The 16176-nt window shown below is 34.4% G+C and overlaps 1 protein-coding gene across 4 annotated transcripts; it reads right to left on the bottom strand.

Annotated features, from left to right (window-relative positions):
- Positions 1 to 2607: 2607 nt before the first annotated feature.
- Positions 2608 to 13549, bottom strand: LOC113521656 (RNA polymerase II-associated protein 3-like). Of its 4 annotated transcripts, XM_031909921.2 has the most exons (10): positions 13405 to 13496; positions 13230 to 13294; positions 12850 to 12963; positions 12071 to 12190; positions 9620 to 9747; positions 8310 to 8520; positions 6910 to 7119; positions 6143 to 6478; positions 5473 to 5668; positions 2608 to 4904 (listed from the first exon to the last, which is right to left on the bottom strand). In XM_031909921.2, exons 2-10 carry the CDS (start codon positions 13269 to 13271, stop codon positions 4816 to 4818), a joined length of 1446 nt encoding a protein of 481 aa, XP_031765781.1. In that variant the 5' UTR covers positions 13272 to 13294; positions 13405 to 13496; the 3' UTR covers positions 2608 to 4815. The 4 variants fall into 4 exon arrangements, with proteins under 4 accessions (XP_031765781.1, XP_052755860.1, XP_052755861.1 ...); XM_052899900.1 differs by lacking the exon at positions 13230 to 13294 and having other exon boundaries at positions 13405 to 13549; XM_052899901.1 differs by lacking the exon at positions 13230 to 13294 and having other exon boundaries at positions 12850 to 12968; positions 13405 to 13505.
- Positions 13550 to 16176: the final 2627 nt, after the last annotated feature.

The raw sequence follows: 16176 nt of genomic DNA, 5'->3' as shown, positions 1-16176 counted from the left end.
GGGTTACCGTAGCCTATGGACGTCTGTAACACCATAGATGTTACGCTGGCGTTGCCTTAATACGCTTTTAAAGAACCCCATGTTGCTAAAATACTATCACCATCTGACAGACGTACGTACGAATAATCTCAATTCGTCGTTTCGCGTCCTATTCTTTGAGAAAAATGTTCAATTTAACTAGTTTCGTGGGAAAATAAATTTTTACGCCTTACATTTTGTATAAATGTCTTCTATTCGGTGGCTAAAAAGAGGGCATTAAAAACCTATGTAACTTCACATTCTCCTAAACAAATTTATCCTATCTCATTACGTACACACAAAAATGGCCTATATATTAAAAGGAAAGGCCCTCGTGAGAAATCGTTTGTGGTCGAGAGTGAACCATTTTATTTTGTGAATAACCTCTTTCACTCGTCGCGTATCGTTTTTTGTTGCAAATTACTCTGTTAGAAATGTTGAGGGGTGGAATTAAATGTTTTATAATTTTATCAGTTCTTTTATTACTATTATTTATGATTTTACTATATTTTTTTTAATTTAAATGTGGTACAACACATTAGTTTTTTTTTTAGTACGTTTGTTCCGTTGTGAAACAGGCTAAGGTCGGAGACCATGCTGCCTAGTCTTCAATATGATAAATTGTCTGGAATTTTATATTTTTAATGTTTTTTAGAATTTTTGTACCGAGTAGCAAACATTGTTTAATAATTATCATCCAATAATTATTGAATGGCAAACAAGCACAACACATTGGTTTTATTTTTAGGTATTTTCTTTTTTTAACACAGAGTAAAAGTAACATAAAAGATAGCTGTCAGCATAGAGTAGGTATATATATACAATATTTTTTTAAATTATTAATCTATCTTTAACAAAAAATAAGAGAATAAGAATAAAAAAGATAAAGAAGATTTTTACTTACAATTAAATATAATTAATGAATAATAATATGTAATAAATTATATGTATTTGATATTTTTGTGCATTACATGTTTTGTATTTTGTGCACGAAAATTGTTGATTCACTCTTGCGCCACCTGCCCTTTTCTATCTGTTCTCCCTTAACTAAAGGTTGTCTGTAAGAGATTGCCCTAGCGATAAGACCGCCTTTTGTACCTTTATGTGTATATTTCAATCTGTATTTATGTTACTGTATTTCATTTGAATTATTCACTTGTCATTGTATATTTTTATTTATGGTGCAATAAAGAGTTAAATAAATAAATAAATAAATAAATAATATAAATATACAACAAGTACCAGCATATTTTATAAACAACTATATAGGTAAAATATAAATATAACCGTCCGAAGATTTAGAAATTTTACTTCAAATTATCTTTAATTATAAAATAATCAATAAAAACTATACAAAACTCGATTCTATCTTCATCTAGTATTTATTTTTATTTATTTATTTATTAAATACAAGAAATTTACAACAGCGAGTACATTGGACCCCGGACTAGGCGAACCTGTATCGCGGGAGTCCATAAGAGATTACCAAGACACGGTGATTTACAAATATAAATTAGTAGTATAGTATTTCGTGTCTGTTTTTGTTTAGGGACCAACTATTTTAAATTATTTAACTTTGCAATTTTATTATGTAAATATAAATTTAATGTGTTAGAAAGAGAAAGGTATAAAATAAATTTCGCAGTTTGAATACCGAACGGTTAACACTAGACTTCGAGCAGCAATCTGATAATTTGCCTGAAAATGCTTCGTCCAAATGTGAAACATGTGTCGCAAACGTGCGCGGACGAAATAACAGTCGGAGAGTGAGGGCTAATATGGAAGATTGTAGAACTTCTGGTAGTAATAATGGTGGTCAATCTTTGAGTGTTGGCAGTCACACACATACTAATGGTAGCGGAATTAAACAAAATAATTCTAAGCAAATAACCATTGATATGGACTTCAGCAAGATAACAACCAGTTTTTTTTATATAACTTAGAATGGCAAACAAGCTGACGGCCCACCTGATGGAAAGTGGTAACCGTCGCCTATAGACATAAGTAATACTATGGACATAACAGAATATACTGTTTCGCCCATACGTTGCCATTTCTGAGGACTCATGTGTTATTCCTCTGTACCCTGTAAATTCACGCCATATCCCTCCCTTCAAACCGAAACACAGCCATGCAAACAAAATTGCTTCACGGTAGAAACACGAATGGAACAGAGGTACCCAAGCAATCGACTTTTATACAAAGTCTCCTAGTAAAACAAAGAGAAAGCAATAAAATGCTACCCACAGGTTATCATTATTATACAGCGTGCAACTTTACATGAGTAGTAAAAACTGAACTTTTTTCTCTCTCTCTTTCTATTACTTTTTGTATAACTTTCTTTTAAAAGAGGAATAGATAAATATTATTTTTATTTTTAAGCAACTTAAAAAAGAAGATTTGAGAATCTTAGGTTATTTTTTATGTTTGCCACTTCAAAACTCCGTCAGTTGCAAACCGATTTGAAAAAATATTATTTTATCTGAAAGGATATACTTATAGACTGGTCCCATAAAAAAATTACCATTACCTTAGATATTACACTTTGAGAAGTAAACTAATTTACGTATAGTAAAAAAACAAACCATATTCATTAAAAAATATTTATTGACACTTAAAGAAATAATCACAGAAACACGAAATTCAATTTGCACCAATAAAAAAATTACACTAAACTTTACAATAGGGCCGAGTCTGTTACGAACATTTTAATTTGATAGTTTATTAGATGTAACAGTTTTATTCGATCACTATAAAATAAATTTATAATAACATTTACTTCAATCCTTCGAATAAACATATCATTGTTATAACAAATTGTAAATTTTAATTTTACAATCAAATTCAGAAAATGCGCCTCAGAATCGACCCTATTGCCAACTTAAGAAAACTAATCGACTCAAATGAGTGAATTCAAATATCCTACTATTGCAATAGTCTGTGAAATTAATTCATTTATTGTATTCCGCCATTTTTAATAAAATTGAGCTAATAGCTTACTGTTTATATAAGCCATTTGGATTGTCATTTATATAAATAACTAGTTGACCTGGCAAACGTTGTTCTGCCACATATTTTTTTCCGGATAGGGACACCCTAATCACCTAGCGGTATGAAATATACTTTACGACTTATTCTCATACCTACTAATTATACATAAAATTTTCATAAAAATCGGTCGAGCCGTTTCGGAGGAGTTCGATCATAAACATGATGACACGTGATTTTTATATATAAGATAGTTATGCATGTGATTTTTTGCCTACATTATGAGTTTCCCTGTAATATAGTTGAATCTCGATTATCCGAATATTCGATTATCCGGACTTATTCCTACGGCACTAATTTTCGATTTGAAAATGGAATCATATATTAATAGGGTAAATTATCTTATTAGTTCGTAATTTTTTTTTATATCGTATTGTCTAAACGACTTATGTAAAGGCCTTTACATAATTAAAAATAAATATTAAAATATAATTATTGTTTGACTTCACTTTGAAATCGATTATCCGGATTTTCGATTATACGGAATAGCCCTAGTTTTATTCGATTCGTATAATCGAGATTCTACTGTAATAAAATTATAACAATTATTCGTATTGAAGCCTTATAAACATAAACAAACATTTAATGTTTTGTCTTTCATGAAATAATAAAATTAATTTTGTTTGTTACATTACAAATTTAAATTATAATAAAATAAAAAAAATAAAAAACTGAAAATTCATTCATTATATCTAGTAATCTGATTTGTATAAATCCGCCATTATAATGGCGAATTAAAACAAATACTTGTCGTAAGTAACGTTTGATATATTTCTTTTAATAAGATTGTTGTTCATATTTTGAATTTATTAAAAATACATAATACTATATTTTGGGAGCGTATCTCTGGTGGCTCTATGAAGACAATTAGTTTTTTTTTATATAACTTAGAATGGCAAATAAGCTGACGGCCCACCTGATGAAAAGTGGTAACCGTCGCCTATCCTATAGACATGAGCAGTACCATGGACATAACAGACTATACTGTTTCGCCCATGATACCCCCCATGTGTTGTTATTCCTCTGTGCCCAGTAAATTCACGCCTATACCTACCTAGTAATTAGTAAACCTATGGCCATTATTACATTAACATAGATTGTTTTACTGTTGTGGAGGCTCAGTTAGATCATAATCTCTCATGAACACTTGCAACACGAAGGGAGTGGGGGGGGGGGGGAAGGGATTGTTAGTAATTCGAACTACTAGCAACTCTGTGAAGATAACCGCCACGCAGTACCCCCTGGAAACCATCATGACGTTCGTGAAACTTCATCTATCATCCTTCGCTGGTGCCACAGGATATACCGATAGAACTGACGGGATTACCATTTCATAATAATCCCTTAAAAAGAATACGACGGGGAGAATTAAGGAGAATAAAAATGGGAATTAGAGGAAATGGAATGGGACCCCGCCTGCGCCACCGGTATACGCTGGTGAGACACCAGTGAGAGATGATAGGTGAGGATGAAAGCAGATCAGTGGATCCACACTGACGAATTCATAAAAAAATTATATATACTTCGACGGTTTCCAGGGGTACACACATGGAAGTCGATTTGACAGGTCCTAGATACATTTCACGCACTGGGCTGTTAGACCTCTATTCCTAACAATCCATTTACCCCTGTGGAGTGGAGTGTAAGTAGTTGGGACTAGTGACTAGTGAAGGATATGTGTCTATCACCATCCATGTGAAGGTAGTAACGGAATTACAATTTTCATACCTATTCTAACACTAGTAGTCTTTAAATTTCATATTTGTTTTTCAGATCTTGTATTTCGTCGTCACTGGCATTCTCAGCCGTCTTGCAGTGTTGGAGCAGGTTTGTCAGGACTGAAATAAAAAATATATATATAGTTGCCGTGTGGTCCTTGCATAGAATGAGCTATCCCTTCTTTTCCCGTGGATGTCAGCAGAGGCGACTAAGGTCTTACTTAATAGTCAAGTGGTAAGCAGCAGTGTCCCTCAAAAAATATCACCAAAACCTAACTGCTGTTGCCAATTCACTTGCCAAGCACGGTAAATACTGGCAATACCCCCCTTATGGGAAGGCCTATGTTCAGCAATGGACAGTTAACAGCTGTTAAGATATAAGAATGTGAAAATATTATATTTTTATAAGAAAAACGACAAATTTTAAGATAATTTCTCAATTCTTTTTAAATAAAGATTCATATTATATTAATTATAATTTGATGTCAAAACATCAAATTAGTTATGTACCAGTACCTGAAAATTTCATAATGATGATATATATATATATATATATATATATATATATATATATATATATATATATATATATATATATATATATATATATACTATATATTACATATCACTATGGCATAGTAGCCTAAACAAAATAATCATAAAAAAATCACAAAGAACAGATAATCACCTTGCTTGTCACTGCTGGATAGGAACATGGCTAACGCTGAGAACCTCTTCACGGTGCAGAGCCCCCGGAGGTAGGCAGACACTGTCTTCTCTTTGAACTTGTCCGTGTACTGATGCAGGATACGTAACACGTCAGACAGCACGTCGCTTTCTAGAGCGTTCTCGAAGATCGTAGGAATTTTTGATGGGTCTATCACCTGTGAAAGAAAAGGTTGTTTTATATTGGGTCTGATACAATAAGGAATAACTTGTGAACTCTGTATGGGCAAATGCAGTGCAGGCGACCTCCAGCTAGGAATGATGACCTTAAATGTGTTGTAGGGAGATAATAGACACAGGTGGTTCAGGACCGTTCCCTATGGGGATTATACCATTCCATTTTCATCGAATAAATAATATCGCACTATTACTATATTAAAGACTATCAAATAAATAAATGCCGTTTAATCCCGATATAGAATAGGCCACCCCTTCCTTTCCCATGAGTGTCGTAAGAGGCGACTAAGGGAGAGCAAGGGATGGGCAGCAGCATCCCTCTTAAAACATCTCCAAAGCCTAACTGCAATTGCTAATCCGCCTGCCAAGCGTGGCAACTACTGGTGAAGTTCCCCTGGCTTATGTCCAGCAGTGGACAGTTAAAGGCTAATATGATGAAATAAATAAATACTTACACTCAAGTAATCACTTCTAGCGGCGTCATTCCCTTTCAGATATTTCCATTCCGCCATGAACTGGACACTGGTCAGCGGCGGCGTCATATTTTTTACACAGTCCCGTTTCTCGTTGACACGTATATCTGTTATCAACTTCACAGATTCCGGACTCGAATCTCCTTTACCTTTATTATCCACCATTTCCGCATCACCAGTTTTGTTCGAATCATTATTATTTGTATCCCCGCGTTCTAAATTGTTTTCTATTTCAATTATCTTCATTCGAGTGGCTGGCCTTTTGGGAGATAACTCGCTTAATGGTATTTCTTGAATGGCGATAGATTTTAGTGGTCTCTGTAAAAAAAAACTGGTGGTTATTGCATTTGAAAATAATATTATTTCACTTTAGTATAATTATTATCCTGTATTAATTTGTTTATTTATTATATATTAGATATTAACGTCCACTGCTGAACATAGGCCTCCCCTATAGGCTTTCATTAAGAGTGGTCCCCAACCACCAGCAACCACTGACTGCCTGTAATGCATTTGAGGCCTTCGCTCTATCTACTGGGGGGGGGGGGTCGTCCTACACTACGTTTGCTTGTACAGGGTCGCCATTCAACCTTTCTTCCCTTCGGTTTTTAGTCACTTAGCTTGAAGAACTGACAACTGATGGGGAAGAATTTTTTTATTTGACCTTTAAAAATAATTTTTAAATCTGAGACCTCATTTACACAAAGCAACATGCTCACCATTGCTGGACAGTGGTCGTCAAAGTTTACCTTAGATCTTAGATGGGGTGGTTTGTTCACTGGTGTAATAACAGTGATTCTTTCACCGATTCCCTCCCTCCATTTGTCCAACGGTGACAGTTCTGTCTTGGCTGGTTCGTCAGGCAGTTCAATTATTTTTGGCTGCAGCTTTGGTTTGGGTTTTATCATGGGATTGTTCTCTATCGTTGGCGTTGATGATGGAGAGCATTTAGATTTTAACTGAAATTAAAATAAAACTCTTAGTAATGTTATAATTCTGGAAGGGAGTTTATTTATGACCTCTTAGCACCTTAACAGCTTAACCAGTCACTATGAAATGTATATGGGGTGGGGCACATACTATATGGGGTGGAGAAGGGTATAGGATACTTTTAATTCCAGTCAATTAAAGTCAATTTGCCAAAGGCCGGCAGCACTCCTGCAATGCCGTAGGTGTTGTGGGTGACCATGGGCGGCGGTAGTCACTTACCATCAGGTGAGCCGCATGCTCGTTTGCCCCCTGTGTTGTAAAAAAAAAAAAAAAAAAAGGCTGATTGGGAGAGAATGCAATATTTTATTTTATTTTATTTATTAGGCGCACATAACAGAAGTTTACAAATACAAACTTAAATTAAAACATACAAGTATATTAATGTATTGATCAGGTATAGTATATATATATTTAGTATTAAGTCCGCCTTTTGTACCAGACATTTGTTTTTTTGTAATGTAGTCAATATAGAATAAATAAATAAATAAAACAAACATATTCAGGCCACATAGACGAGGTCACACTTCTGTTTACTGTAATAAATTATGTATATATTATATGACTATAGAAAGGAAATATAATATAATGTAGTACTTGGCTAGCATGTAGTATATGTAATGTAATACGTATTCAGATTTTGTAAAAAGCTGTTGTTATCCCAAATAAAATAACTAAAAAATTTGTAAATTTTTTATATTGTTCAAAATTTGCACGTAGACACAGAGACAGAATGTATCTATCACCTAAAATCACCTACTTTCTAAAAAAATTTATTCATTTCATTTCAGAATCGGATGTGTATTCACAGTTGTGTTTCTGGTCTAACTTTTTTTTATATTACTGAGGTGGCAAAGAATACGACCTACTTGATGGTAAGCAGTTACCGTACCCTAACGTCCACAATTTCAGGGGTATTACGCACGCGTTACCGACTTTGAATATAGCTATTTACTCCTTTTCTAAAGAAATTACAAGTCTGGTGTATTTTTCATCTCAGTACCCTATCTAGAAGTGTTATATTTTTCTACTTCTGAAATCCACGGGTACGAAGTAGCGGGCATAGAGCTAGTGGAAAATGCAATTATACTTTTTTTTTTATACCGCTAAGGAAGTAAACAAGCATACGGCCCACCTGATAATAAATGATTAAAATACTTACGCCTTTAGTCCCCATCCTGATTTTGATCGTCTCCAGCTGTCTCTTGGCCGCTAGATTATGTGGTTCCAACTTCAACACCTCGTTCAGATCCTGTGACGCCGCTCTGAGAGAGCCGAGACGCTCTCGGGCGGTAGCGCGACGTTGGAATGCCTTCACGTATGTCGGATCAAGGCGGATCGCCTCTGAACAATCTGTTTCAGCTTGGTGTAAACTGCAAATAAGGGCAGATTTTTTTTTTAGATTAAAACTACATTTTATTAAATTAATTAATAGAAATTATAAACACGCCTACGATATTGGTATAGGTACCCCAACCAGTGAGAGAAAATAGGTGATAATGAAAGCAGATTAGTTAGTTCATCGTGAAGAACTGATAAAAAATTCGGATTGACTGAAAGTGATCTCTGGCAGAGATAAGTCCACTCTTGCTCACAATATTTATAAATGCATTGCATTTTACATGTGCAATAAAGAATATTGTTAGTAATGCAAATGGAAATGGTCAGGTAGATCCAGCTATCCCATTGCCAGCAATAACACTTTATTAAGTCGACTTCCACGTGGTTCCCCCTGGAAACCATCATGATTAGTTCTTGTTAAATTTGACCTGCCTTCGTCCTCACCTTTCATCCCTTACTGGTGCTCCACCAGTGCAGACCAATAGGGCAGGAGGGGTTACCATTCCATTATCATCTATTAAAAAAAAACCATGCTGGTTCCCAGCAGTGACCGTTTCAAATCTGACTTGACTGGATATCATCATCATCATCATCATATCAGTCATTAACTGTCCATTACTGAACACAGACTTTCCCCTTGGGGCCATTTGCCAGTAGTTGCCACTACTGCTACCATCCATTTCACGCGAAAACACCAGAGGGAGACATTGTACAAAAGTCGATTGCTTGGTTACCTCTGTCCTATTCGTGTTTCAACCGTAAAGCAGTTGTGTTTGCATGGCTGTATTTCGGTTTGAAGGCTGGAATATGGCGTGAATTTACTGGGTACAGAGGAATAACAGCTGAGTCCTCAGGAATTGCAACTCATGGAGGGTATCATGGGCGAAACAGTATACTCTGTTATGTCCATGGTACTGCTCATGTCTATAGACGCCGGTTACCACTTACCATCAGGTGGGCCGCCAGCTTGTTTGCCATTCTAACTTGTATAAAAAAAAACTACTAAACAGATTTGAATTAAATTTGTAAACATTCATAAGTTAACACACTGGGTGCTGTATGTACTAATTCAGGCATTAGGATCCGCGAGATATAGTTAGTAAATAAAATAAATATAGTAAAAAAAATTACCTGTCTTTTTTGAGGTAGCACAAGCCTCTGTTAGCAAAATAGATAGCATCATCTTTGACTAATTCGATGGCTCTACTGTAACACGATATGGCTTCATCCAATTTATCCTGCCTCACAAATGCATTGCCCTGGAAAAGGTAAGATTTGGGATGTCAGTAAAATTTTGAAAAAGATTTTATACATGTACTTTACATAATTTATCTGCTTCTCCTCTGTCCCAGGTTTTTTTTTTTGATGGGTGAAAATGGTATGGTAACCCCGCCTGCGCTAACGGGATACGCTGGCGGAGCACCAGTGAAGGGTGATAGATGAGAATGAAAACAGGCCAGTTAGCCCATCATGATGAATTCATCAGGAATTAACCATGATAGTTTCCAGAGAGAACCGTGAGGAGGTCGACCTGGTTGGGTATATTGCTAGCAATGGGATTTTCAGTCTCCATTACTAACAATCCTTTTCCCCCCCTCTGTCTCAGGTTGTAAAGATCTGTCATTGGGGAGCATCAGCCACATTCCTAACTATATACTCTGTCAGATCGACCTACTCGTGGTTCCTCCTGGAAATCATTCTGGTCAATTCATGAATTCGTCATGATGAGCTAACTGCCCTAACTTCATCCTCCCCTATCATTACTCACTAGTGTCCTACCAGCGTATACTGATAGCGTAGACGGAGTTCCATTCCTTCGTCACACATAAAAAAAACCATTGTCACACTCCTGTTTCTACTGCTAAACAATTGTGCTTGCTTCGGTTTGAAGTGTGGGATATAGTAGTGAAATTACAGGAAACGGGTACATAAATTCTAGTGATCGGAATGGCAACGAATGAAGAGTATAGGTAAAACAGTATATTCTGTAATGACCATGGCAATGGTCGTGCGTATAGGCGAGTGTTACCATAAAGTTTCCATAAAGTGGGCTATCAGCTTGTGTTATTCCAAATTGCATAAAAGGAGATATCATCATTATCATCAAACCAGCTTTTAACTGTCCACTGCTGTAAGTCTCCCGCTTGAGTGATTGTGCTAGTAGTTGCCACGCTTGGCAGGCGAATTGGCAACCGCAGTTAGGCTTTGGAGACGTTTTAAGAGAGATGCTGCTGCCCATCCCTCGCCCTCGATTTTGATAAAAAAAAATCTACGAGACCAATTAGAAAGTATGACTTTTCAGATAAAAAGCGATTTTTCCAAATTTATTTATAAATGACAGAGTTATGAGGTAATTAATAAACATAAAAAAATATATAACCAAGTTGAAAATTTTCTCCTTTTAGTCAATTAAAAGGACCGAAAAGAATGGTTGTTATGTAAAAGAATGGTAGGGCTTTTAAGAGAAAGCCTCGAGGCCCTCGAATACTACTAATACTAAATAACTTTTTTTTATACCACTGTGGTGGCAAACAAGCATACGGCCCACCTGATGGTAAGTGGTTACCGTAGCCTATGAACACCTGCAATACCAGAGGTATTACGCGTGCGTTGCCGACCCTGAAGAAACCTCTTTACCCCCCTTTTCAAGAACTCCATGCCTCTTGCGACAGTCAATGGATCAGCTTAATTTGTCCGTTAGAGGCAAAGGGGCATACATCAAGAGTTACCTGCATTCTGTTTAATCAATGTTGCTATGTAAACAACATACATACTCAAGGTTTGCTTATTGTTTGTTTTTAAAACCCTATTATACAGAATTTTTATGTGCACATTTACAATTAGACATGATTTGTAACAATTGTTTGCTACACAAGGAAGAATGCCACGCTTAGTAGACAGGTTGGCAGCCGCAGTTAGACTTTTAGAGATGTTTTAAGCGGGATGCTGATGTCCATCCATCGAACATAAGTTCCCTAAATAGCCTCTTATGACACCCACGAGAAAGGAAGATGTGGTCCATTCTATGCCGGGGGAATACACGGAGAGAACTACTGGCAAACTCCCCTTATGGGGAAGGCTTATGTCCAACAGTAGACAATTAATGGCAGCTTTACACGTCATAATGATAATGTGAAGGATACTGGAGTAAACCCTATTTATTCTATAAAGAATTATGAAAATCAGTTTAGAATTAGTGATGTTATCGCGTAGTACAGTAAAAAAAAACAGTTGAACTGAAAAGAATATATATAATAACTTTATTTACTTAAACAAAATTAGCCTGTAGTACAATATAACTATGACCCCACACTAGGCAAATCCAGTCTCGTGGAAGTCAAAGCTAGAAATTTAACAGTTATGGTACGGTTTCCTTTCCAAATCTTCATTTGGAAGCTGTCTAAAAATATATTTGAATTTAGAGATTGTTCTAAATTCAAATATATTTTTAGACACCTTTTCTAAGTTGGTACATAATCACATTCACAACAGTTGAATAACCTTAAATGAAATCCTATACACGAAATATATTCTAGAAAAACGTGAGAAAACTATGCTACAGATAATGAAATAATCACTTACCCTCTCCTTCTCATACTGAGCTTCCTCTCTCAACTTCTCCTGTTTTGCTGCCTGACTCTTTTTGCTATCGAGCGACACTGGACCCACCTCTGCCATATCTATCTCTTCACATGCTTTATCCTTAAAATAAAAATTTAAAAAATAAATAACCATCCAATTGTGTTATTAAAGAAGTTTATCTAATAATAGACCAAAATAAGTGGCCAAGTCTACAGTCAGATATTTTTTTTATACAACTTAGAACGGCAAACAAGCTGACGGCCCACCTGATGGAAAGTGGTAACCGTCGCCTATAGACATGAGCAGTATCGTGGACATAACAGAGTGTACTAGTATATAAGTTATAGTATAGTATACCAGTTTAACATCTGGTTTCTGACAGCACAGTGTACCTTATCCTAACCTAAAGATGGGGTTCAACATATAAGACTTTTTTTAACAATGAGGGTAGTTACATAGACCTCATAATTTACATACAACACAAAAAACATAAGTTACACAGTATCAAGCATGTTCAATCAAGCAATGAAGATCTAGTTAATTAATATTAAAATAGTTATTTTTATTAATTAAAGAGACTTAAACAGCTTGCTAGTGTAGTTGGTTTGGTCTAAAGAATGGGATGTAGCAGTGAAGTTATAGAGTGTAGAATTATAACATCACAGGCCTCAGGGATGAAAATACATAGTGGATACCATTGGTTGATGGTTGCAAATTTCTATCAGCCGTTAACTTGCTATTCCAAATTGTTTAAGAAAACTTAATAGCAATATACATACTACGTCAAATTTCTCCCAAGACTGATAATCAGATGATGATATCCTCTTCTCTGGCTTTTTGCTAACTACAACTGGCTTGTCTCTCTTTATCTTGCTTCTTACAGGTGGTAGATCCTAACCTCAAACAAATCAAAAACATACTTATATATATATTTACTAGAACATTCTACCATTTTAAATATGTAAGCAATTTCTTGTATTTATACAAAATGAACGTAAAATTTAGTATCTAATATAATACATCGACTATAGATAATTTTTTTTATTTTACGTAGACGGTACATAGACAAAGGAATTACATAGAATATACACAACAACTAGTAATGTAAGTGATAATGTATATTATAATAGATATAGCATTACGAGCAAATATGATAAACCTGCTCAAATTCGCCGTTGAGGGCGGCTTCTTTGCGTTTCATCTCCGCTTCCCAATTTTGCAAATCTGTCAAGTATGTTTCCAATGTCTTAACATTATCCCGCACTTGTTTTTGTATTTCGAAAGCTTTATCCATTATAACACAGTATTCTCGAAGGAATAATAAGTTTCTTTACCTGTTAGATCGATAGCCTAGAGATATTTTGAAATATTTTATTATATCAGTTGTCAAACTTGTCAAAATTCTTATTATTTTCCTGTACGTTCCATAGCTCTAACCAGGACTGCCAGATAAAACTTTTTATTTCTCCCGAAATTAGAAAGCATTCTCCTCCGAAATTGCAGTGCCATTTTCTTTAGATTTTATCCAGAAACCAAATTTTATGTTATAACAAATAGCTAATATAAATGAATAGTTTACTAAAAAAATTGTTACAGACAACCTTACCCTAGCTCAAGTTAAAAAATTAAGTTAGTTTCTTTATGTAAGAATTTTTTGATCACATTTATGAAAAAATATTTAATCTAGCAACACTGCACTCTATACATTTTTAATACTACTTGTACGCAAAGGACTAACGATCATTCAGCTTTGTCTGATTTGTATTAAAGAATATTAAAATGTAAAACTTGAATTTAACATTTAAATTATTGTATAATTTTTACACGAATAGTGCTATTATGCCATGCTAAGAAAATAATTTTAAAAGCAACCATTCACCTCAGTCTCGAGCGATTTTAAATTTGGCTTTCCTTTATGTTCTTTCTCCCCAAAGTAGGAGGGAAGAATTATTAGTAACGAAGACTAGAATTCCCGTTGTCAGCAATATAAAGCAATATAGGTGTCGAGACTGCGTAAAGATTGCTCCACGTAGTCTCATGTGAAAACCTTCGTTTTTAATTTTTGATAAATTCATCATAATGGGTCATTTGTACTGGTTTCATTCTCATTTGTCATCATTTATTGATAGCCCACCAGCATATATCACTGCATAGCAGCACTGATAGCTCAGATGCTAATCTTATTTTTATTAATTAAAAAATATTTTCCAGTAGTAGATAGGGAGGTATTATTAAGAAAAAAAAATTGGATTTATTTTTCATATTTTGTTCCTGAGTATCTAACTTAAAATCTAGAATGGCATTAAGTTCGCTACTTGTATAAATTTTTATTATGCAATAAGGAATAAATAATAAAAAAAATATCTTAGTGTGTATCTAGAAATAGTCTATTTAACTGATTCTCCTCCTTCCAACTTCATGCATACGATGTCGTTGTCATTCCCAAAATAAGTTTATAATTTTTTATACAAATTGTGCTGTTAAATACCCAATTTAGTTGGAAAGGTATTTATCACACATAACCAGGTTTTTATAACAAAAATTGTTTTAAAAATAAAGTTTTGGTTAGATTATGAAGTATATCAATGTACTTATGAGTAGATGTAAACTACGATACACTTATAAAATACGATATAGGCTTTCTCCAATGTTTTTTAACATGTGTGACCTTTCCATTTTCGTACTGGGGATCACATATTATTGGTCCTTTTCATTGGAGAGTCTATGTCTAGAAGTCACACTAAGCAAGCGGGGTGGTGACTGGAATTTTTCTAAGGATTTTTAAAGGAGTTTAGGGAAGGGATAAAATGTTTAAGCGAGACGATGTGGGATACGATAGTGACAGCCATACTTTCGAGGGGCGCATGCCCATACATCAGGAAGGAGAATCCACTGGAAAAAGATTAAAGGTAGTATTTGCGATTTATGAAGGATTGTACCCTGACAAAACCTCTTTGCAGTTACCTTGGAAACGGTATTGGTTAATTAATTCTTTTTAAACTTTCCACGACGGACTAATTGACTTGAACCTCATCGCTACATCCTCAACTGGTGTTCCATTATTATGTATTATTAACATAGGTAGGTGCATAGCACCATTAAAAAAAAAACTTCTAAAGTTAATATTTCTTAAGAGTAGGTACATAAGGTCAAATCAGGAACGTAATCCGATAATTACATACGACTGTGTTGCAATTTATTTCAATAAAAATAGAATAAAAAAAAAAACAAATTAATTTAAGGGCTTCAAAACAGGTTGAAATTACAGGTTTATTCTATTTATATTAACTAAACTGTTCATTATAATACCATATATCACTAATGTACTCCTAGATCACGCTATAGCAAACCATAATAAGCAGTTAATTTGGGTATAATGCGCCAATTTAGCCATTGGTGTGTGAGAAACTCTGAGGCTAATGTCTTTCCGATGCAACATTGCCAGATCGGGTAATTTTTTCGCAATTTTAGGTAAAAAATTATCGTGACGGCAAAATTTTGAGTATTTTTTTTTTGAATAGATGAAAATGATTTGATGACCACGCGAGCGAGTAAGGTACATTGACGATTCTTTCCAAAAAAGATCGATTTCTGAATCATCCTGACCAAAATCTGGTAAATAGATTTTATAATTAATTTTGTGTTTGAACGATCGATTTCTCAGAATCGATTTTTTTTTCGAGTTTGTATGAATATAATTTAATTGTGAAAAATGAAACGGGTACCATACCAATTGATATTTTATCATATTTTAGTTTTTTTTTACAACTACATCATATTATTTTTTTACATTTTTTTTTCAAATTTATTCTAGTATATATTTAGGTACATATAAGTAATTTTAAATAATTTTATGATTTTTATAAATACAAAAAATAGAATCTCGATTTTCTAGAGCCAAATATCAATTCGCTGCATCGATTCAATTTTCTATATCAATTATATATTTTTTTTCTTTGATAAATAATTCGGTTCTTTGATTAATCGATCTCAGATCTTCATATCCCAGATAAGGATGAAGGTCAATTGGGGCATCGTAATGAATTTTACAAGAATTAATCACGATGATATCCAAAAGGAACAAAGTGTAAGTCGACCTGATAAGA

This window comes from Galleria mellonella, unplaced genomic scaffold (genome assembly GCF_026898425.1).
Source record: "Galleria mellonella isolate WM207_F2 unplaced genomic scaffold, CSIRO_AGI_GalMel_v1 utg63, whole genome shotgun sequence".
Lineage (NCBI taxonomy): Eukaryota > Metazoa > Arthropoda > Insecta > Lepidoptera > Pyralidae > Galleria > Galleria mellonella.
The sequence above is the reverse complement of the archived record's forward strand: the minus strand, read 5'-3'. Positions and strand labels throughout refer to the sequence as shown.